This window comes from Ochotona princeps, chromosome 19 (assembly GCF_030435755.1).
Source record: "Ochotona princeps isolate mOchPri1 chromosome 19, mOchPri1.hap1, whole genome shotgun sequence".
NCBI lineage: Eukaryota > Metazoa > Chordata > Mammalia > Lagomorpha > Ochotonidae > Ochotona > Ochotona princeps.
In genome coordinates, this window is record NC_080850.1 from 32,085,624 (window position 1) to 32,110,592 (window position 24,969).

Below are 24,969 nucleotides of genomic sequence, written 5' to 3' on the forward strand. Positions count from 1 at the left end.
GGGTAATGTACATCAGAATATAACAAAGTGATCCATATGGTTGGGCATCCACACTCTAACTAGCCTGCAAAACACTTTTTTGGCTTGATAAACAAGTCAGGCTGACTGAATTATGGTACCTACCCTGAATGTCATAGATTATATACATGAAAGCATCCAAGTCAGAAGCAGTTTGTTTTACAGCTGCCTGGAGACACAACATAGGAAGTTGACCCCTGTGACCTGTACTCCAGTCTTTCAGTTCTCTGCTTACTCTGCTCTTTGGTGGTAACCACTGCCATATAGCCGGAAGCGTGGAGAGAGGCTACCCAAGTCCTCAGAGCGCATCGTGAGCATTCTCCACCTGAGAAAGTGGAGAGGCAGCCTCTCCCATAGAAATACCACTTAGGTTGCTTAGAGATCCATGTAAGTGGTGAAGAGTATCAGACCTCACAAACACGGGGCTCCCCTTGCAGGAGGCAGACAACATACTGGGTACTTAAAAAGTACTTGTTGTTATATGTGCTTCAGAGTCTGTGGAGAGCCAGATGCTTAACCTAGCCTAATCACCAGGCTTCCAATGTGCTATTATTTGTGGAGATGCATTCTCAAGTTTTTACTTCAGTAGCTGGTTGAGTTATTAATTGGAGAATCATAAGGCTACAGAACTACACAGAGGAAGCGAAAAAGCTCCAGCACCTGGCTCCCTCAAAAGCACCCGAGCAAAGGTCACTATGACGGAGTTCAGTTGGGCAGCTGCTATGATTCCCAGAAGCAGGGCTGCTGTTATGGTCAAGGAAGACACACGTTACAGTTTCAATTAGAAAGGATAAGGAAGCATTAATAGGTGCTGTCAACAAGAAATGACATTTAAATTTCTCCAATATATTTAGGCTATGCCTCAGTGGTATATCCCCAAGTTTCAATTTACAGTCTGTTTTAAAAATAAAACAAAATTAATACCAGTAATCAGTACCAAAAGTGGAGCCACTGCAAAGTTGGTATTTGGACTTTACCTGAGGACAGAGGGCTTCCAGCTGGCTGGCAGACATTCGAACAAGCTTCACTCCTTCTTCATTGTTTGAGATGGAACAGGCCAAATTAGCAACCTAGCAAGGGTGAACAAGACAGTAAGATGTTTGAACATTCTTCTCTTGACTGCTGAAGAAAATAAGCATCTGCCCATCCCCACCCCTGACCTTTCCAGAAGACAAAGAGTGTCAGAAGCACCTCCCTTCCAACCGACTGATTATCTGTTCCAAAGACACATTTTTAAGCTCTGTAAACCACACAGACACGATCAAACCATAGGCTGGTGGCAGAATCGAGGAACCACAGGCATTAGGAACTTTTGGCATCTTGAAATAAAAACTCATTGTGTAGCCATGCTTCAAGGAAAGAAGTCAAGACTCCAAGTTGCTATTCTAGTTTGACAGGTGAACAGACACTCACTTAAGGCATGATAAGTCTTACTGGAACAAAATCGTACTCTTCAAATTTAAAAATCAATGTAAAGGTAACACCAAAATAATCCAAAATCATTCTCATTAGAAATGGAGAAGTCAACAGGGATGATGGGTCACAGGTAGCAGAATTCTGCTTCAGCTGGATCACCAAAGATGTGAGAAGCTAGACTCTCCTGGCTGACACAGCCTCATCTGAATTGAAATCTTTGCCCTCCCATGCAGTTATCTCAGTGACACAGCTCTCAGAATCTAAAACCACTTTCTGGGTGGTGTTACACACACCTCCCTTGCTGATGCTCTGGTTACACAGACAGCAGTGTGCTGTAGCGACCACTAAGGCTGTGATCACGTATCTGGGCTTCTAAATGAACAGGCTTGCCAATTCCATTAACAATAACAGGGTCCAACGGAATCAGTGTCGAGGCACATTTTTACCTCAGCTGCAGAATGAGTTATGAATGATAAAGGCGTAGGCAGTTGAATATTGAGACGCTTTCAGAAATTTAAATGCCAGAGTAAACAAGAGCAATGGCAGCAACCTTTGATTTTTACTCCTCCACCCAACTTAAGCACATAAGCACAGGAGAAAACGACACACTATAAGGCTGTTGTTTGCAGCGCCATAACCAAGGATTATCAGCCTTCGTAAGTCTGCTAACTATCAGAATCCCACAATGTCTAATCACAACAAGCAACAAACCAAGTAGCAGCAACTTAAACATCAAAACATAGGGAGATTGAAAAGCTGGACTTCCAATGTTTGAGACCTTCAAAATCACGTAATAAGGTACCATTTATGCTCCTGGAAGCTTCCAGTTCCACCTGCTGCTTTCAGCTGGCCCTGAACAGAGAGGCAACGCTCTCAGGACAGCAGCCTACAAAGCTGTCAGTTTCTATTCTGTTTGTTTAAAAATCACTGCAAAACAGGAACTAGGATAAATTTTTCTAAAATGCAAAACTTAAAAAACAAACATTACCTCCCCCCCCAGTGTACACTTTTGATGCTACATTAAGGGAAGAAACTAAAATTAGATGTGTTTATGAAAAATAATCTACAACATCTACTACTTTAATGTCTTAAGAAAGCATGTTTTGAAAAACAGGGTAATACAGACCACTGACTGCATCTGGGATAAAGAGAAGGGAGGTCGGGGATGAGCTTGGCCCAGCACCGTCCCCTGCCCCGGCCCCCCGTTCAGGTGGCCCAGTACATGAGATTCAGGCTCATCAGTTGCTGTGATGCAGCCCTGAAGTCAAAGTTACTAAGGAGGTATTCTCTACTGCAGATCACACATGAGCTAAGGCAGAAATGAAAGATTTCTTCAAACCATCTCTCCTATTTCTGCTACGAACTGGCAAAGCAAAGATTTGTGACTTAAGCTAAAACATTCCTTAAAAAACACTACTACAGTACTGCTGAGGCAGTAACGTCTACAGAGCACACTGGCTGGTTCAGAGGGCCTGGGAGGGGGGAGCGGCGCCTGTCACAGTTGTCTCTGGATGAATGAGCCATTCAGCCCCTGGGGATAGGACCACTCACTTTCAACAATGACAAACGTGCAAACGCAGTAATTTCACCATGGCTGGGAGACTACCCTCCCCCATCACTGCCGGGCCTAGGTGGATAAAGTGGGCTCCTAAAGGTTGGGGCAGCAGTGCCTAAAGAGCCACATGTGAATTCAAAGTACAGAGAGCAACTAACGCTGTGACCCGTCCTCCATCCCGCCAGACTCTGCAGTCAGACCCTAGATGAGTTCTGCGACTAAATCACAGCATCTTTCCTGCCAAAGTTACCTGTGTATCAGTCGCTTGAACATGTGACTGCTAACTAACCAAAAGGCAAGTGCGATCATTAAACCCTCTCTGTACCTACTACCACCTATTTTGTGTAATGTGGATCCCGGAAGGGAAGATACAAAACACAGATTTCAGGAAACTTGCAAGCCACTCACAAAAGACATTCACATTAGAAAGCTTGTGGTTTCAGGAATAGCCCGATACAAGCAGATGAAGAGAAACTGCCACAGCCAGATGGTGTCAGATCAACAACATGATATCTAAGCAGATGATGACTCGGTCGTGAGCTCTACCTTCACTCCACAACAGCTTATCTGCACCTGTATTAATGAGCATGCTGTTCTGGGAAAATATTATAATTGTTTTCTTCTTTTACACATAGGCTGATAATTTCCTGGGCAACTCCTCTGGCAGGACACAGTCCCTGCAGGTAAGCGCAAGAACCATAATGGGGAGCAGCCCACACCAGACCAGGAAAAGGTACCCACTGGCATGCATTTGACATAGGTTGGGGGTGAACCGGGCTGAACCAGTTCACATCACCCGCTAGCGAATCCGAGTACCAGGACAGAGTGTGGGTCGAGCCAGGTTCGGTCGCAACACATACCAGTACACGTTATAGCTGGGATTGGGTGCCTGCTGGGCTGGGCTAGACTGTAACCCTCACCAGCGTTAGCTGGAACTGGGGGTGGGCCAGGCTATAGCACCCACAGGCAAATGCCAAGGTAAAGGGGGCCATACCAGACTGGGCCGCAGTGCCGAATCAGCACACATAGGAACCGGGTAGGGAGGGGGTAAAGCTGGCAGGGGGAATGTGGAGGGCCCCCCTGCTGGAACACCACTGCCACTAAAGAAAAGTCAGGCTTGGTTGACTGTCCCTACTGGTGCAAGCATTAATCAGAATGGATGAGGATTGGGTGGGCTTTGCCATAGCATCAGCTGGCAGATGCTGGCACTGGGGGCTAATTCTGTCAAGTTAAACAACAGAACAACCTACAAAGTGCATGATCCGGGAGTGGGAGTGAGCCCAGTAGGGAAATAGTGGGCACCTCACTCTTGGGTTACTGCTCCCACAGGAGAGCATGAAAACCAGGGCATGAAAAATGTCTAGGGCAGACATGGTTAGACAGAACAGCACCCACCAGCATGTGTGTAGGCTGAATAATGGGCCAGGTTGGATTGAAATAGGCTTCAATGTCCATTGACATGTATGAGAGCTGAATGGAATGTGGGACAGACTGGACCAGTCTGCCGTACATACTGGCAACTACAGGAACCAGGGCAGGGGGTGGGTCTGGTGGGAGTTATTGCAGATCAGTCCGATTAGGACACAGCTCCCACTGGTTTGTGTGAGGGTCAAGTGTGTGCTGGGCAGAATCAGGATAGACTGCAACACACATTGGTTCATGTGGAAGACAGGGCTGAAAACAGAACTGACCCAGCAATTGCAACCACCAGTTGAATGGGGCAACGGACTGTGCCAGATCCTGTACTGGCATGCACACACAAGAATCAGGTCTGGGATCACTTCAGATAAAGTTTCTTTGTGGATATCCTCAATCGAACTGCTGGACTCAGAACTCCAACCATGAAGAGAAGTGCAGACTCCATGGTCTGACCATGGAGTGCAAGTGTCAAAGCTGAACCTCCTCAGAGGCTCAGACAGAGCAGTGGTCAGCATACCCAGGTGCACATGGAGGATATGGCAGTCCATTGAAACCTGCAGAGGACACCTGGTACTGCAACAGAGCATAGAGGACAGAACAAATCAAACAACTACTCCAGCCATGTGTTGGCAGTGAAACTCTGGGCAAACGGAGACTGTAAGGTGGACTATGTCAATCAATGGATTCTGCAGCAATTTCATCGTGCTTAGACTGGCGACTGGCAGCAATTCAGAACTGTTGAATTATCAAAACTAATTGAGCAGGACCCTGGGAGCATGCCCCACATCGGGGACCCTAAGATGGGTGGGAGGCTCGGTGGGGCTTCTCCCTTTATCTCCCCCTATACCCTAGATATAGAAAAAAAATGTGGAAACAATAGTCTTACCCACTTTCCTGTAGCCCTAGAACCTTTGTGCCCTAATCAACTATATAAAGAACAAAATAAATTACAAGAAAAAGAGAAAGAAAAACCTGACTTCATGCACACAAATACCCTACCGTCCTAGACACTTAGAGTTTTGTCATTTTCCAGAATCTCAGTCTGTTATCAACGAAGCACTGAGGAAATACACAAAATGCCACATGTAGCTTTAAAGATCAGTACTTAACATAAAAACACCTTACAAAGTGTTTCAAGGAAGTTTACCTCTTCAGCATAGCACCAAATGAAACATATACTGCAGATCATTTAAAGTACAGTTAAAACACATTTCAAACCAATAAAGCCACACCCTATGAAGTCCTATTAGGAAGAGGGGCAGGGCAGTGTCATGTAGCAGACAGTGACCATGCAGCTTAAAGACAGTTAGATTCCCTTTTTGGTTCTTGATTAACAAAGCAGTGAATGAGATACAATCTTCCTGTAACAAAGACATAAAGAGATATGCATTTTAGTATAATACTGGGCTGGGGGAAAGGAATTCTAAATGACACACAGCTTTTATACACAGGATCCCAGGAACAGCATTTTAAAAATTTGTCCCAATTTGTAAAATTGCAAAAGGACTCAAAGGGGGTCAAAACTAATGGGAAAACTGACTGGCCCATGCCTAGAAAGCTGCTTACAGCCAAAGGAAGTGGGCAAGGAATAAAGCAATGAAAAAGGACACATGGGTGTTGCATTATTGACAAAAAGGTTAATATTTCTGACAGCAAATAAATTTTTCCCCTCAATACACTCTAAATTGAGGAGCAACAGAAGGAAATCATTAACCGGATGTGGGAGAGTGCATCAAGTAAAAAAGGCGTAACTGTTAGCCAAGCAGAGGCACCCAGCTGTACAAGTGGGTGAAGGATAAGGCTCAGTGTCGGGCTCCAGAACAGGATCAAGTGAGGAAAAGGAGACCCCCAGGACACGGACACTGCTGTGGTGGTGACAGACATCTCTGCCACATTAAAAAAAATCATCTATTTATTTTTATTGGAAAGGCAGATATAGAGGAGGGGAGACAGAGAAAAAGATCTTCCATCCATTGGCTCTCCTCCCCCCCCCGCCCCCCAGTGGCCACAAGGGCTGGAGCTGAGCCAATCCAAAGCCAAGAGTCAGGAGCTTCTTCTGAGTTTCCCAGATAAGTGCAGGGTCCCAAACCTTTGGGCCATCCTCAACTGCTTTCCCAGCACACAAACAGGGAGCTGGATGGGAAGTAGAGTAGCCGGAATTAGAACCAGCACCCATATGGGATTCCAGCATGTGCAAGACATGGACTTTAGCCACTAGGCTATTGCAATGGGCCCCTCTGCTACCCTTCATGTAAGCAAAAGGGCTGCAACTGATTCCACCAGAACAGTGGTATGCGGCAGTCCGAGGTCCCAACCAGAGACTTCATGACAAATGTTTTGTTTTGTTTCTTTTTCAAGTAAAATGAAAAAACACAGTATGGACCCAATATGCAGCCAGAATCACAGTGACTGACACTGCATATCCACAGGCAGAATGGAGGGATCTGCTCCTGTTGGTTTGTGGTCTTAGAAGTAATTGTACTTCTTCAATGTGATGGACTCGAAAGCCACCATAAAAGGTTTTCAGCTCTGTGGTGCAAGTAGCCATGTATGGTACCAGCATGGTGTATGAGTACTGCTTAGAGTTCCACTGCTCCACTTCCAATCTGGCTTCCTGCTACTGCATCTAAGAAAGCAGCTCAGGCCTCTGTGCCCACACAGCAGACCCACATGAAGCTCCAGAATCCTGGGTTCGAATTGGCCCATCTCTGGCCACTGAGGCAGTTTGGGCAGTAAAGCAGAGAATAAAAGAACTCTCTCTCTCCCTCTTTCTGTAACATTGCCTTTGAAATGCATAAATTTTTAAAAGAAGTTTCCATTTTTCAGTAGGTGTGATCCCTACTCGCACTCAGGAAGCACTGATCCATGGGCAATAGCCATGTATGTATCTCAAAGCAAAGTGTAACCTATTTATTCTATCTCATGTGGCCTGGGAGGTGAGGGAAGGGGGGGTGGTATATAAAGATCCACATCAGATTCCCAAAAACCAAGTCAGCAAGAAAACAACGCCTCTGTTGCAAATTTCTTCTGGGCCCAGGAGAAAAGACATCTCAAATAAAAGCTGCTGCTCAGTGTCCATCACATTCTATAGCAAGCAAGAACATCGCTGTCATCAACAACCCTTTAAAAAGTCTCCAAATTCCTTACCTTCTCTACATTTCAAAAGGCATCAAAATCCACCCCTTTGTGGGCATATTATAACAAATGCTGGACCATGATGCTCCTTTGCAGAAATCCTACAAGTCTCCAAAGCAAAAGAAAGTTCCCTGAGGTTCAGACACAACAGGAAGCTCTGCTCCTCAAAGTACAGTCATCAGACCATTGCATCGGAACCCCCAGCAATGAGGGTACAACCTGACTTGAACACTGTTCACCTGGGAACTCCGCCTTTTAAAAATCAGTAAGCTTATTCATCTAATATGGTTGTTGAACACCTAACATGTACCAAGCACTGTTTCAGGTTCATGTTCTCATGTTAATTACTTTATATTAGATTCTGGGGAGGGAGTAGGGAACAAATAAGAAAATTAAACATCAGTAACTTCAAATTGTGATCGGAGCTATGAAGCATATAAAAAGGTTACGGCACTGAAAAATAGTTTGTGGAGGATGAGACAGTAAAAATGAACAATCCTGGAAAGCTTCCCTGTGGAGGTGACAGTGGGCAGGGAAGGAAGGGCCACTGCAGAATAAGCTGCTTAGCAAGGAGATAAGAGCTTACAGGGAGCTGGAAAGGCAGGGAGGGTACCTTACAGGTCAGGCATAACCACCTGCATTTCGGGCTTAATCCCAAGGGTGCTTGGTTATCACAGGGCACAAATGGCAAGACAGGTACAAAGCAGGGTGAGGATGTGAACCAGTCTCACAGGTAACACCAGCACCTGCGCTAACAGCCTGGTGAGTAAAGCAGTCCCCAGGACAAATTGCTCAGGGATCTGCTGCTGCAGAAGCCAAAGAGGACAGTGGCCTTAACTCAGGAGGCAAGCATGGAACTAAAGGAAGCAGCATCGAACGGGAGCCTGTGGCTCCAGGACAAGGAAAGTGAACAGCAAGACAAATCCTGGATTTTAGGTTTGAGAAGCTGCATGGGAAGATCCAAGAATGCTTAACAGTGTGACATACATAACAGGTACTAAATACAACCAAAATGACCTAAATACCTCATGGCAGGAGCTGGTAAAATAAATGTACCAGTAAGAAATCAACACGAAAGACTTCAAATGACCGCATTCTAACACAGCAAAATGGCTATGATCCAAAGCCAAGGAACAAATATATTGTAACTAATACCATTTGCCCCAAACAAACCAGTGTAACATCAATTTTGAGTGTTTTACATTGTTTGTTTGTTTCAAAGGTAGAGAGAGACACAGCAAGACAGATGGAAATATCTACTATGTGCTGGTTCACCCCTAAATGCCAACAGCCAGGTGGCTGATGATGGCCACGGAAAGATCGACATAAACCATCTCTCCATCTTAGCTGTTTGCTGCAGAATTTACACCTCTGTTGGGGCCTGATGTGGTAGTCTTGCATGCCCACCTTGCGTGCGCTGGGATCCCATATGGGCACCAGTTCTAATCTTGGCAGCCCCACTTCCCATACAGCTCCATGCCTGTGGCCTGGGAAAGCAGTCAAGGACGACCTAAAGCCTTGGGACCCTGTACCCATGTGGGAGACCTGGAAGAGGCACCTGGCTCCTGGCTTCAGATCGGCTCAGCTCTGGCCATTGCGGCCACTTGCAGAGCGAACCATGGGATGGAAGATCTTCCTGTCTCTCTCTACTTCTCTGTATATCTGCCTTTCCAATAAAAATAAACAAATCTTTAAAAGGAGTTTCCACCTCTGTTGTCAGATGTCAGATAGGCTGGCCTGCACAGGCATCAAGCTACCTGAAAACCATGCTGTTCACATACTTTCCAGAGAGGTATTGTATTGGCTTCTGGGATGGTTATTCCCAAATCATTACCTTCAGTAAAGACAGAAGTGTCTATTATTCCAAGCACATTTCATGCTAATGAGATGATGCAGGATGGGGCCCAACGTGCAGAGTGGAAGACTGGACTTTAGGCCTACCCCAATTGGAAGAGAAGAGGTCTAGCAATATGAATTCATCTGAATCATTATTCAGTCAGTCATGCCTACATAATGAGCATAAGTGGTTCTTCCCAGATGGTGAACACAATGAACGTGACAGAAGGACGCCCTCATCCCACAGAAGCACTGCATGAGCCCAGCCCAGACCCCTCTGTGTGGGCCTTCATTTGACCAGCCTTGCCTTATGTTCAAAGAGTCTTCCTAGAGAATTAACAGAGGTAGGACGTAAGAAATGCCCTCTGATCTGCACTGCAGGTGGCCTATGGAACCCCAAGCTTGCAGTGCACGGTCTTGCTGGGACGATGACTTTAACTGGTGGGGCCTGTAGCACAAGGGGTTGAGCATGAAGACTGTTCTGTGGTATTTAGGAAAACCACTTCACCCAAACACATCTGGTACAGAGAACCTGACCTCTCTTTCCAGCTACAGGTTTCTAAACACCAATCCTGCACCCTTTTATTCAGCAGCATTCTTCCCTAATCTACTTCAAAGAAAATGAAAAATGGTGGGAGTGGGCACTGTGGCACAGCATGTTAGCCTTCCACTCGTCACTCTTCTGGTCAGCAATCCTACATGGAAATGAAAAATGGCCCCTAAATCAAAGTTTGCATACAAATATTTACCCAAGTCCGGAGAGGACTAATAAAAAGCAATGGGTAAGTCAAGATAATAACAAAAAAGCACTCCCAAAAGTATTTCACCTCTTAGTAAAACTAGTCTGACTAGCTCCAAGTGTTTCACTACAATAAACAAGTGATGTCAGGAAGAGAAGCCTTGTCAGTGAACATAGTTTCATTCTGAGTCAAAAATTTAAAGTTCCTACAACACATTATAAAAACTCACTTCCCTCACACATACATACACAATTAAATATCCTGTCTCACACATGTAATGCAACTGCCTTGCAGAGCAGCAGTATAAAGCCCGTGGTAATGCCTGAAGCAATGAAAGGCTGTGTGTCATTTCATACACAGATGACGCGTGTAGGGGTAATGGGAGTAGAGGAAGGGCACGGAGAGGGCAGGGAGGTAAGAAAGTCAGAACCGTGAATGTGATGGGGAACACAGCACCCTCAACTCCAGCAGCCCATGACAGGCCCATGACAGGTAATACTCCAAACGACAGAGACGCAGGAGAGGTAATCACATGCTTAGAAAAAGCAACTGGAACAATGTTGCCAATGCCACCAGGTCCAATCAATGCTGCTCGTTTTTGTCTATACACACACACACATTTATTTACTTATTTATTTAAAAGACAAAAGGAGAGATAAAGAGCAAGGGTTATTTATGTTCCATCCATCAGTTTACTCCACAAATGGCCTCAACGGCTGGAGCTAAGCGGAGCTGACTGGAGCTTGGCCCAAGTCTCCCATGCAGGTGCGGGGGTCCACGGAAGTGAGGCATCCTCCTCTGTGTTCCCACATCATAAGCAGGGAAATCAATTAGAAATGCAGCATCCAGGACAAGAACCAGCACCCAAATGGGACACCAGGGCTGCCGTCAGAGGATTAGCCTGTACACCTTCGTGCTATCCCCAAATCAATGCTTCTTACTGGGTATTAGGCAACCCACTAGACCAATGACCTTGACTACATACCACTTTATGACTAAAGGGACATGAACCAGGTGAACTTTGGCAAGACAGCTAACCTACCTACGCTTCAATTTCCCTGCTGCACAAAGTGATCTGTACATAGCTGGTGCACACATAGCTGGTGCACAGTAGGTGCTCGGCAAGCATCAACTCTGTCAGGCTGAAGATGACGCAGTTGGCACTAACAAGGAAAGAGCTTCCCAGCTCCAGTGCAGAGAAAGGCAGCCACCTGCTCAGGTCCCACACTGTGCCCTCCAATACACTGCTAGCCAAGACCTCAGCTGGCACTGCCCTTGCTTCCTGCCACACAATCATTTTAATACATACACTACTTAGAAAAGATTGGCTCCCTGCACAGTATCTCTTTGTACATGTGGAGGTTACATCCCCAATTTCAGTCACAAATCACAGAAACACTAACGGAACAGCTGACTGACCTACGTAATCTGCAAATAATTGGATCAGAATAACGTTTAATTTCAAAGAATATTAGACATAAAACTAGTAAATGTTTAATGTGATTACTAATGTTTTCCTTGAAATTTTTTTATGGTATTAATCTGGCTAATGTCACTATAAATCCAAACGTCCAAGACACATTTTACATAAAGTTCTATTTTCTGTTCTTCCCTGGTGATCACTTACCAAATAGTCTATATGACATTTTTTCTCCAAAACTAGTAAATGATGTACACTAAGGTTACAAAATCAAGTAACTTGGGCATACATTTTCTGTGTCATGTTTCCAAAACACAGCAAAATAAGTACATTAAACAGTAACATAATTTCAGTTAGCAAAAGGTAGGAACAAACCTAAGGCAGCTAGAAATTAAATGGCAATCCACGTACTTTTAGACACCTTAAAATAGCATTTTTATACAGATCTTTACTGCAAACACATCCAATCAGAAGCTATTAAGGCTTAGTTTCTTCATTTTTAAGTCAACTGGCCTTGTCTTAAAGACATACAGCCCCTCGTTTGACTCCCCATTCTGCCTCAAATACTGATGGGAAATGAGACAGATCGGGTAACTTGCCAGGATGCAAGGCATGACAGTATAAACCCCTGAGATCTCAATGGTAGCCACCACTACTTTTTGTTTTTCGAGTCAAGTCATATCACAATCTATCTTCATTTGCATCAATTTTAAGCAGAGAACGCTCGGGACTAGGACTATCTACATTTAATCATGTAAACAATGTAAACTGATAAAAATATCACTTTTTGGTAGATGTTGACTGATAGTGAAAGTCTATCATTTCATACATGTTACACAAAGTCCTTAGCTGAATAAATGACACAGTTGGCGCCACCACACTTCAACAAGTTACCTTCACTTAATGAGACTGCTATTACACTTACCTCTATCAACTTGTTGGCATGTTCGCGAAAAACTTGGGCATATTCCTTGACTTCTTTCTCATTTCCATTCTTTGCAGCTTCAATCAACACCAAAAGTGGAACGTTGGTTTCCAGGAAAGAATCAGAAACATGGTCCATGACAGCTTTACGGAGCTAAAAAGTAAATTGTAAAAGTTTGATTTTATTTTATACCAAAAAGCTAGATGACTGTCTTTCTTAGCACTTTCAAGTCTAATGGAAGCTCATGATAGGTGGCTGCACTCACGTCAGAATCTCCCATGGAAAGCATGTAGGCACACAATCCAAAGGAAGGAAATATGATTGTTGAAACAATGGTTTAAGTTCCAGTTATAGCATTTAGTTTTCACGACCAGATAACCTTTCTTGGGAATTATGAAACGAAGGCTCACATCTTAAAAAAATAATTACAAAGTTGAACTGAAAGAAGCTTTGGGTTGAACTGGCACAAAGCCTGGGAGTGCATATAATTAGCCTAATTGGCTAAATAAAATGACAAGAGAGAGAAGAAAAGGGCACTTTAATATATCTAAAAGGGTTAGCATGCTGTGAACCTTAAAACTTAAAGGTTACTTTTTTAACTGTATTGATACTGCTTTACTGAAGGGAACCTGAATAAATGTACAATTAATCTTTAATTTTGCTTTCTATCAGACTGAGTTTCTACACCAATTTCTGGAAGTTAAATTGTTACACAGATTAATAAATCCCACCCTCTTTAAAAGTAAATTCAATTTGATTCCAAGATTCCAGCACCTCGACTATCTCTTTTTTTTTCTTTTTACTGCATTTGAGCTGGAAATGTATCCCCAAATATCCAAGAGCACAGCAAGCTGTGGAACGAGGCAAGTCAAACATGTAACTGGACTTTCTGTTTCTATTGTACATAAGCAACATAATAAATCATTTGGGGTTATTTGCAGAGATCCTAAGATTGTGAACTGATTTTCCTATCTTATACTCTTAACACTAAAACTAATTGATTCAATCCATCACCATCGGACTGTATTATTCCACGCCTCTGAGATTCTACTAGTCATTAAGAAGTTTATGAGCAACAATATAGCCACTTTTATTCAAAAATTACCCTTTCATCCAGCAAAAAATATGATCCCAATATTTATCCAGATTCTAATCAAAACTACAAAGTTGAGAATTTAGTAAAGCAATCAGCATTTTCAGCTTACCTGTCTACGCAAATCCCTAGTCTTCTTGGTCATTTTATCAATTGCAGAATTGAGCGCATCACTTCTTTCTTTACGTCCAGCCTAGATTTAAAAAAAAAAGAGAGAGACATTGGGTAATTCAAATGGAAGTTAAAAGGCAGCTAACATATCTATGCTCAAATCCACCAAGTTAAAGTGCTACAAAAGTGGTTACGTGGCACAGTGGTCCAGACAGTGCTCAGCACTTTCGAATCCTCTATATGGAATGCCTGGGTCGCTGAGGTCTGGCTCAACTTCTGATCTGGACTTCCAGCTAATGCACACCCTGGAAGGCAGCAAGTAACAGCTGGGTCCCTGCCACATATGCACCAGACCTGTTCTGAATTCCTGGCTTCTGATTTCAGCCCCAACCAGCCTTGTTGGTGTAAGCAGCTGAGAAGTAAACAGAAGATAACAGCATGCTCATATTTCTGCACCTTTCTAATACCCTCCCCGCTCTTTGCCTCTCAAATAATCTTTTTTTAAGACTTTTTTTTCCCTACACAGCTTCAACACATGAATGGGTAGGAGCACTATGTGGCTTTATACATAAATACCCAGCAACTCAAAGGTTCGACATTATGCAATGATTGGAATTGATGGTGTTTCACCAAAATACACCAAAGTCTCTCGTGCTGTTCTCCAAGTTGGAATTTTTTTTTAAAAGATTTATTCATTTTATTACAGCCAGATATACACAGAGAGGAGAGACAGAGAGGAAGATCTTCCGTCCAACAGTTCACTCCCCAAGTGAGCCGCAACAGGCCGATGCGCGCCGGTCCAATGCCAGGAGCCAGGAACCTCTTCCTGGTCTCCCACGCAGGTGCAGTGTCCCAATGCATTGGGTCGTCCTCAACTGCTTTCCCAGGCCACAAGCAGGGAGCTGGATAGGAAGTGGAGCTGTCAGGATTAGAACCGGCGCCCATATGGGATTCCAGGGCTTTCAAGGCGAGGACTTTAGCCGCTAGGCCACGCCGCCGGGCCCCTCCAAGTTGGAATTTTAAACTTAAAACAGTGTTTTAATTCTGGTTTCAGTATATGCCGATCTCATTACTGAACCAGCTCTCTAGGAACTGCAAACAAGAACAGATTATACCTGACAATGATGAACTCAGGGATTTGAAAAACTCAAAAATGTGAAAAACAGCAACTATTACTGAAAGAATGTGAAACCCTGAATTTTAAAACAAAGATATATCATAATTGATCAGAGTCAACACATATACATTCAACTTACATGAAAATAATTGCATTAGCTATAGTTTAAGGTAGGCGGGAACCGTGGGGTTGATTCAACAATTGTCCTGCATAGAAAAGAATATATTGGCCATTTCTGAAGGGCTAGGCAAATCAACAGTTCTTCAGGTCAGGTGGCTGATCTGAGATTTCTCTGAGCAACATTCTTAGAATCAAAACAGATTAGATCAAGAACCATACTCGGGGCTAGAATGTGTAAGGCATACGTGGACCAATGCCCTGACACTCTGACCCCATTGGACGGTTTAGAAGGGCCGGTGGAGTCTATGCAGGAGGCATGACAGTCTATAGGACGCTCTGGGCTGACCAGAGCAACCTCTGGCATAGTTAACACTGGCTGGCAACAGGCCTGGTTGGAGAGCGTGGTGGAGGCCTTGGCTGCGTGGAGCCTACCACTAAGGGGCACAGGAACTGGAGGGAGGCTGAGTTCTGGTCGGGTCACAGTTGTAATCCCTTGGCACAAATATCAATTCACCATGCCGGATTAGACCACAGCACAGTTTGGTGCTCTGGAGGACCAGGATAGACGTTGGACGGGCTCGGCTAGGCCTCAACCCCATCTGAGCCATATATGAGATATGCGTGGGTATGGACGAGCCGTGGCTGGGCTGAAACTCTCAACAGCAGGAACCAGAATGGATTGAAGAGCGGTGCTGGCCGAAGGACCTGCTGGAATGCGTGAAGCCCGACACCATGAAGGAGTCGGAGGGAGGAACCCGAACAGATCCTCTGACAGGACACTGACTCTACAAATAAACGCAAGAAGCATGGAGGTAAATAACCCAGAAGAGGCTTTGGAATGTGACCCACTGGAATACACTTGGCTCGGGTTGGGGCAGACCAGGCTGAGTCGGTTCACGTCATCCACTGGCAAGTCCAAGTGCTGAAACTGTGTGGGGGCCTGGCCGTGTTTGGTTGCGATAAAAAAAAAAAAAAAAAAAAAAAAAAAAAACAGTACAAAACACAAAATGCCAAGGTGAAATGGCCTGTGCTAGCAGGGAATGCAACACCCGACCAGCACTCCTCCCACTGGTTTAGGTGAGGGACAAGAGTGTGATGGGCAGAGCCGGGGAGAGATGCGATACTCATTGGTTCCAATAGAGGTCGGGGCTCAGAAGAGAACCAACCCAGGGGTTAAAACCATCAGCTGATCGGAGTGATGGACGGTGGCGGGCACTGTGCTTACTAGTAGTACATGTAGGAGCCTGGACTGGGAATGCCTCAAAGTTTTTTTTAGGGGGATTCCCCTGAACAAAATGGAGGAATCAAAGCATTAATCAAAAAAAGATGGAAAATGGAGTAGATGAATCAACCACCTCAGCTTTATGCTTGCAGCGGAAAACTGGACAAGGGGAAACCCTAAGATAGACTATGTCAATCAGTGGACTCTGCACCAGCCTCATCATACCTGGACTGTTGCTGATGATATGTTGGTGCTTCTAATTGATCGAGGTGACGCTCTGCTGGCTCTGCCTACAAACCTGAGAGGGCCTCCCTAAGAGGCGGTTGAACTTGAACTGGACAAGTGGGATGCTGGACTCTGTATGGTGTAAACTTTTAATTAGGGAATCTCAACGGAACTTGAGCTGTGGTTATGCATCAAGGTGAAGGAATTCATGATGGGGGAAGGGTTTGGGGTGAAGGGGGGGGAATCCCAGTACCTATGAAATTGTGTCATGTAATGCAATGTAATTAATGAATAAATGAATATTTAAAAAAAAATAAAATAAAATAAATCTTTTAACCAGCAAAAAAAAAAAAAAAAAAAAAAAAAAACAGATTAGAGTTAAAAGAAGGGGACAAAATTGATTACTACAGATAGAGCTAGCTCTGGGGTTGGAAATACTTAGTAACGTGTAAGCTATGCTGAATTGTAAAGCATGTAAGAAATTTGTTTTCACAAGAGTCTCTTTCTATAAACACACAGTTATCAACACAGAGAAAGAAACAGACAAAAGAACTGGAGCCAGGGGTCCAGCACCGTAGCACTGAAGTCCTCGCCTTGCATGCACCGCCCGGGATCCCATATGGGCGCCAGTTCTCATCCAGCAGCCACTTCCCAACCAACTCCCTGCCTGAAGCCTGGGAAAGCAGTTGAGAACGGCCCCAGAGGACCCTGCACCCACATGGGAGACGCAGAACAGGCTCCTGGCTCTGGATTGGTGCAGTTCCGGCTGTGGAGGCTGCTTAGGGAGTGAATCAACCGACAGCAGATCATCTTCTCTGTCCCTCCTCCTCTCTGTGTATCTGCCTTTCCAAAAAATAATCTTAAAAAAAATACAATAAAATAAAAAAAACCACTTTAGCTAGAAGTCTACCTTTGGATGCCATGGAGATATTCTAGTATGTGTATGCTGCCCAGACAGCAGGCCAGCAGTTGGGAAGGGGCAGATTGGTTACGTGCCTGTCATATGCTTTTTATGTACACCTGGTAACCACTCTCTAATCCCTATCTGTTAAATGAGAACAATGTCACACTGTATCCTTATCCCTGAGGACAGACTGCAGAAGAGATGACACAGTGAGGCTATTACAGAAGGCAGAAAATAAACAAGCAGGGATGCCTAAGTATTAAGAGTTGAAATTTGAGTAACAAGGGTCCGGCGGTGTGGCCTAGTGGGTAAAGTCCTTGCCTTGAACGCCCCGGGATCCCATATGGGCGCCGGTTCTAATCCTGGCAGCTCCACTTCCCATCCAGCTCCCTGTTTGTGGCCTGGGAAGGTAGTTGAGGACGGCCCAATGCATTGGGACACTGCAAATGCGTGGGAGACCTGGAGGAGGTTCCTGGTTCCCAGCTTCGGATTGGCGCGCACCGGCCGTTGCGGCTCACTTGGGGAGTGAACTGTTGGACGGAAGGTCTTCCTCTCTGTCTCTCCTCCTCTCTGTATATCTGACTTTGTAATAAAATAAATTACAAAAAAACCCATCTATTCAAAAAAAAAAAGAAAGAAATTTGAGTAACAAATTAATATGGCCACATTTAAATCTGATCAGGGTTTCATTCCTTAACCTTTCCCCCAAGACTTTTATCATGGCAATAAGTATAACCAGGAATATTGACAGGGGATGGGTCTGAAAGAAAATCTCAAAGCAAACAAACCAACCCAATACAGACATGTGAGGGATTCTTCTTTGTCTTCTTCTTCGTTTTTAAGATTTAGTTATTTTGCTTAAAATCAGAGTAGCACAGGGAGGGAGGATGGGGAGGGAAATAAAGCTTTCTATCCTCCAGATTACTCCCCAAATGGCTGCAAGGGCCAGAGCTGGACCAGACCAAAGCTGGGACCAAGAGCCTCCTCCAGACCTCCAATGTGGACACGTGGGCCAAAGGCCCTGGGCCACCCCTCAAAACCCTCCCAGGCTATTAGCTGGAACAGAGGTGGAGCAGCCAGGAATAAACCTGGTGCCCATGTGGGATACCAGTGGCACAGCAGGAGGAACAGCCTACTACATCACTGACACACCGTAGGTATGAGGATTTCTACCTGGAGAAATCAACTCAAATTTATTCAGAGTTATCAGTCAGAAGAGAACTCAACTTGAGAAGTATGTTAATGACAATCTCAAGATCAAAATACCAGGATCTAAAAGCAAAGTCTCTAAAACTGAATGAAAGTCAATTAATAAAATCTGTAAGTTAATTCCTTATTCTGGAAATTTTTAGCACATTCCTTAGCCACAAACACTTCAAGAAAATTTTCTTAAATAAACACAGTAAAGTTTAAACTTAACTGTTCCTGGTCATGATTTTTTTTGAGTGATTCTAATATATTGTTCATCCCAGAAAATGTTTTAGAATCTGAATTTCAAAGGTTCAGCCAATAACCTCATCAAGCCTAGCGCTAGTCAATGCTGACCAAGAATGTCTTCAATTTGGGTAAAAGGAGTTACTGTAGAAGTATAACTATATAGCAAAATTCACTTCAAGATAAAAAGCCACACACACCATGAATTTGTTAAATTTTTGTCAGACTACTCTTAAAATCAATTTATCTTTCCTGTTACTGCATCAAACAGAGGCTTATGCCTCATTAATCAGGAGGAAGCAGTTCAGGAACAGTTATCTACTAAGCCTTTACGGGTATACCAAACAGACCACCCTTAAATCACAGCATTCCTTTAAAATAAATGCAGTCCAAATAGTAAGTTTAGGGTTCCAATCACTCGGAATGTAGAAGGGACACATATGTGTACTTGTGTGTGTACACACACACACACACACACACACACACACCATGTTAACACTGAGCTGGACAAAAGCAGAAAGCTTATAATCTGCAGAAAACACTATACTTCTTTGGAAATTAAAGTTGTCTTAGAGGCCAGCACCATGGTTTATTAGCCTAATTCTCCTTCTACAGTTGTTGGCAACCCATCTGGGTGCCATTTTGTGCCCAGGTTGTTCCACTTACAACCCAGCTCCCTGTTAAAGCTCCTGGGAAAACAGCAGATGGCCAAAATACTGGGGGGTTCTGCACCCATGTGAGAGATCCAGAGAAGCTCCTGGCTTCAAATTGGCTCAGCTCTGGCCACTGTGTCCTTTTGGGGAGTAAACCAGCAGATAAAAGTTTCTCTCTGTGTCTCTCCTCTGTAAATCTTTCACACCCAAAAAAAAAAAAAAAACAAAAAAAGAAGAAGAAGAAGAAGAAGCTTGGTAGAGTTTTATTTCTAGTTTCGGCCAAGCAAATATAAAGTAATTCAAACAATATTAGGAAAAGCCACCCTGGAACTTGCAGTCTGATCTGTTTTAGACTAACAATGCTTCAGATTTGGGAGTTAATTAATTTTGAAAATTTCCCACAGACTTTGCTGGTTGAGCATTCCTAATCCAAAACTCCAAAAATTGATAGTAAATCCAAATAATTATTACTAGAAATAATGGAGAATCTTTAAAACCCAAGCTTCTCTATTCCCACCTAAGACTCCATACTTATAAGCAGAGACATTATTCAGGCACACTGAATACTACACTGCCATAACTACTCTTAAACTAAGTGTCAACAAAAGGGTTTAGAAAAAATATAACAGTGAGTGTGATGCCTCCCCACAGAGCTTCTCTTCAGCATGTTTCTATCAGTTGTGTTGATGAGCAGTGGCCAAGTTTGATAGCTCTGATGGCCTCTAAATCCTATCAGGGATGAGGAAGGGGCTTTCATAACCCACCCAACACAGAAACACAACAAAGCCACTCCACCTTCCTTCTGGGTAAAAAGACCACATCTCCGCAGAGCACCTATTTGGCACACAGTGGAATGGACAGAAATGGCCATACCCTTACTCTCAGAGGACTTGCAATCTGAAATAAAATCATCTGGAGCAACACCTAATTCAGCATCCCCATGCACAAGTTACAATACAAGCTCCTAATGACTTAACAGTGCAAAGGATAAAATATGTCCCTGGCATAGCTGGGAGCCTATGAAGGCAAGTTTTAGTCCCTGTACGATGTGACGTACTTTTTCCAGGTGAGCTTGCAAAGAATTACTTAGCCTTAGATGCACCATTAACATCATTAACATCATTCCATCATGCTGCCAGGAAGGGAAATAACCATGATATCTTTGGAGCTCTTCTTCCAGGATTTTTCTTCTCTCCCTGATTCGCTAAGCCTATTAAACACTCTGCTCCCTCCCAGGGAAGCCTGGCTGTTCCCAACACTTTCTTGACTATAACAACTGTGTTGTCTTCTATGCAACATTTATCTCCATGCATTGTGGGTTTTCCGACATGCCCTCGTCTCACTCATCTACCTGCAGTATCATTCCTTATTTCTTCAAACTCCCACCATTTAGATATCACAACTATATGAAACTTCTCCCAGTCAATCCCAACACTGGGTTCAAAGTCCAGGGACCCTCTGCAGTACTCACAGCAATTCACATTTCCCTGCATAGTCCTTCTTACATCTCATCTTGAGCTCAAATTTTTGGTTTATCTATCTCCTAATGCACATGGATGGAATGAGAACCAACTGGGCAGAGACATGCCTTCATCTAACGAAACTCAGTTGCAACTTACCTGGTAAAATATCCATCTCCAGATTTTTTTTTCATTAGTGAAACATAAGGCTTTTCAAACACTAAATATTACTTTCCACTCTTTTTAATTTAGAATAAGGCTAGGGAGGGTAGAGGAGGAAGGTGTGATCCACTGACTTAAATCTAAAACATTAAAATGGAAACAGGAAGTTCTGCTTAATAGGCAGGACTAACTAACATTATACAATTCCTCTGTCACCAGAAAATTAAACAAAACTGAAAATAAACAATGATGGCATCCTCTAAGTCTGAGCCGCAGCATGCCTCCTGCCCCCAAGAGAATGAGAAAGGGAAGGAACATCCTCTCCTTCAAGCACCAAAAGGAAAAGGGGAAGCAGTCATCCATCCAGGACAACACTTCAAACAAAGAAGCAACTTTCAAAACAAAGTGTTGTTGTTTGTTTATTTGAAATGCATTGCATAACAGATATCAGAAGGAATGGGGGCGAAGAACAGAGGGAGTTCAGGGGGAGAGGAAGAGAAGCAGCAGAGACCTTGTATCCACTGGCTCATTCCTCAAATGGGCATATCAGCCAGGTCTGGCCCAGGAGTCGGAAACTCCATCTTGGTCTCCCACATGGGTGACAGGAACCCAAGCACTTAAGTCATTTTCCTGTGTTTTCTCGGGTGCATTAGCAGGAAGCTGGACTGGAAGTGGAGCAGCTGGGACTTGAGTTCACTCTGATGGGATACCAACTTAGGAAGCAGCAGCTTTAATAGAATGCACCACAGCACTGGCTCCAAAGATATAACTTCAGAGGGCAAGTGATATCCAAACAGTTGCTCACAGGTGGGAATTCCTATAGCAGGCTTGAATTCACGGAAAACTCTGAGAAAAATGTTTGAAGTCAAAGGAAACTTTTTTTTTAAAGACTCAGCCAATGTTTGATGAAATCGTTTGCAATATCCACTGAGTGCTAACCTAAAAAACACAACCCTGCCAACCAGACAGCTGAATATGTGACCAGAGTATCTTGAGTGCCTATGCAAAGCATCCCCAAATTTCTTTCAGAGTATCCTTCTAAAATTACCAAGGACAGAACAGTTTCCAGTTTGTGTATTATTCCCTTTTTTCACACTAAAATTAAAAAAGATGAGGAATTCTAGTATGACTTATTTATCTGAAAGAATTACAGAGAAAGTTGGGGTAGGGGGCGGGGAGACAGAACTTCTATTCACTGGTTCACCTACCAAATGCCTGTAATGGCTGAGGCTGGGCTAGGCCAAAGCCAAGTGCTTCTTCTGGGTTTCCCACATGGGTATAGGGGCCCCAAGACTTGGGCTATTTTTGAAGCTGCTTTCTCAGGCAATTATCAGAGAACTAAAGAGATGGAGCAGCTGGACTTGAACTGGTCCCCATATAGGGCAGCAGTTTTACCTGTCTGCCAGCCCTTTACCACTTTTGCCTTTCACAGGGAGCTTAGAAATGAGCATTACAGCTTGTCTGGACATTTTCTCAGAAGACAGAGCGACCAAAAAAAGACACATACAAGTAGCTACAAGAAACATTTCTAAAATTCAGTCAGGAGCTGTGACTAGGCTACAGCCAATGATGCTGGCTTCCCATATGGGTGGCTGGTTTGTGTCTCAGCTGCCCTCTTCTTATCCACTTCCCTGCTAATCACCTAGGAAAAGCAAGAGAAGATAGCCTAAGATGTCCAGACAGAGCTGTGGGTCCCTGGCTTTGGCCTAGCCTAGTGTTGGTTGTTACAGGTTCCTGGAAAGTGAATCAATGAATTAAAAACCACTCTGTCTCTCTGTAATTCTTTTGGGATACATTCATCATCATATATTCATCACTATATATACAGCAAAGATATTTTCTTTAAGAAGCAACACTGTCTTCCAAATCTAAGACAATGACCAAACTAAAGGTGAGAAATAGGAATGAGCCATTTTAAGTATACACTGCAGGAAAAGAAAAATGCCAAATATGAACACAAAATGAAATTCAACCTCACTCTTCGTTAAAGAATAGAGAGTATTTTTCATCTATCACATTTGTAGGCATGCTTAGAACTGCTAGGTTCCAATACAGTATTAATGGCAAAAGGAGATGGTTTGTGCATAATCAGACTTCGGAAAGAATAAAAATTTTCAAAAACCGTGTGGCAACCTCTATCCATTTTAAATATGCATACTCTGTGACCTAGTAACTTCTCTGCCAGGAAAATACCCTGTATATAAACTTACGTAAGAATGCAAAGATATTACAACAACATTGCTTTATCTTGTTACGATATTGTTAAGATAATATTGATAGTATCTTAAGATATTGCTTTATCTTGTTAGACACCCAAGAAAATATAACACAAAGGCAGACACACACATTCAACAAGCAGGAAAGAAACAGTTCTCACTGGACGTCTTGCCCCACTGTCCTCCTCAAGCCTTAGCAGTCACAGTTTCAGCAATGTATAAAACAGAAAGCAGTATTTCAACAGCAGATACAATGATGAGACACTGTTTTTAAGTGTTTTAGAAAGAAATTTTTTTGGCATTAATGACATCACATTTTCACTTTGCTTATCAACATCACGTCACCGCGATCCTTCCCTAGGATCTACTAAAAGGGTTCCCACAGAGCGAAGAATCCAAGACTTAACAACGAAGAGCTCTAGCATCTAGAGCTTCTATACATGTAAATTACTTCCTCTAAATTTAGTCAATTGGGACAGAGCACTCACTAAAATTGAAAGCAATTTTTTAAGCGAGTATGAATGGGTATGTTACACAAAGTCTACCCTGTACAAATAGCTTTGTATAGCCTACAGCACTCCATGCTTGTAGGAGGAAACACATTTAAATCAAAAGCTAGACAAGGGAAGACAGGAAGGACATCCCCAAATTTGGTTACACATTTCAGCATAAAAGACAAATCTTGTAACGCACAGAAGAATGTGGAAACATGAACACAGCGAAGCCACTGGCAAAGAATAGTAAGACTGAGCCCGGCGGCGTGGCCAAGCGGCTAAAGTCCTCGCCTTGAAAGCCCCAGGATCCCATATGGGCGCCGGTTCTAATCCCGGCAGTTCCACTTCCCATCCAGCTCCCTGCTTGTGGCCTGGGAGAGCAGTCGAGGACGGCCCAATGCATTGGGACACTGCACCCGCATGGGAGACCTGGAAGAGGTTCCAGGTTCCTGGCTTCAGATAGGCGCACATCGGCCCGTTGCGGCTCACTTGGGGAGTGAATCATCAGATGGAAGATCTTCCTCTCTGTCCCTCCTCCTCTGTGTATATCTGACTGTGTAATAAAAATAAATCTTTAAAAAAAAAAAATAAGACTTACTGGCCACACAAATTTCAGTATGGGCAATCAAGACTTCCAAGATGGTTTGCTATTTTTCATTTGCTTTGCTGTCTATGGCATGAGAAACAAAAGGTTTCATGGTTTCAATGTTCATCTGACCAAGCTTCTATGGGACATTTCACCTGGCCTCATGTCCAATTTGACACATCCTTAGAGACTCTGCTCCATTGTCTAGTGCTCAGGAGAGAATTCAAGAACAAGGGAAGAGGTTGTCAGACGGTGACCATAACAGAAACACCTGCCGAAGTGCACACATCTCCAAAACATGCAGCTGTCGTGTCAGAGCATAGCTGCACCATTACCAGTGGTTAGAATCTCTTTCTATTGCTTTCTTGGTTATGTCTGCCAGTAAGAGAACAGAAGAAATTTCTAAACATCAAAATCAACAGAGGGCAGGCACAGGTAAATAACAACGGATTCTGGAGGCCTAATGTGAGCAGCCATTTTGGAAATAAAAGATTTCTCCCTGTTTCCAAAGGGGCAGAGGAGCCTAACACACTTACTCTAACACAGTCTTTATGCACCATATGCCCAAGTGTAAAGGTACTTTCATAACTTTTAAAAAAAAAGAATTAAAAAACTTTGGTACCAAAAGCACTAAAATCCATGAACAGATTGTTTTTTAAATCCTATGCATTTTCCATGAATTTTTGAAGATCCTTTACAAATAAGCTG

General features: G+C 43.6%; 1 protein-coding gene across 1 annotated transcript in view; it reads right to left on the reverse strand.

Annotated features, from left to right (window-relative positions):
• The window catches only part of CTNNA1 (catenin alpha 1), a 153,543-nt gene that overhangs the window by 21,430 nt on the left and 107,144 nt on the right, over nucleotides 1-24,969 (reverse strand). The window contains exons 8-10 of the mRNA XM_004586458.2: nucleotides 13,670-13,750; nucleotides 12,465-12,617; nucleotides 996-1,088 (exon numbers count right to left, since the gene is read on the reverse strand). Of these exons, the coding sequence (XP_004586515.1) occupies nucleotides 996-1,088; nucleotides 12,465-12,617; nucleotides 13,670-13,750 (327 nt within the window). The remainder of the gene's footprint in view (nucleotides 1-995; nucleotides 1,089-12,464; nucleotides 12,618-13,669; nucleotides 13,751-24,969) is intronic.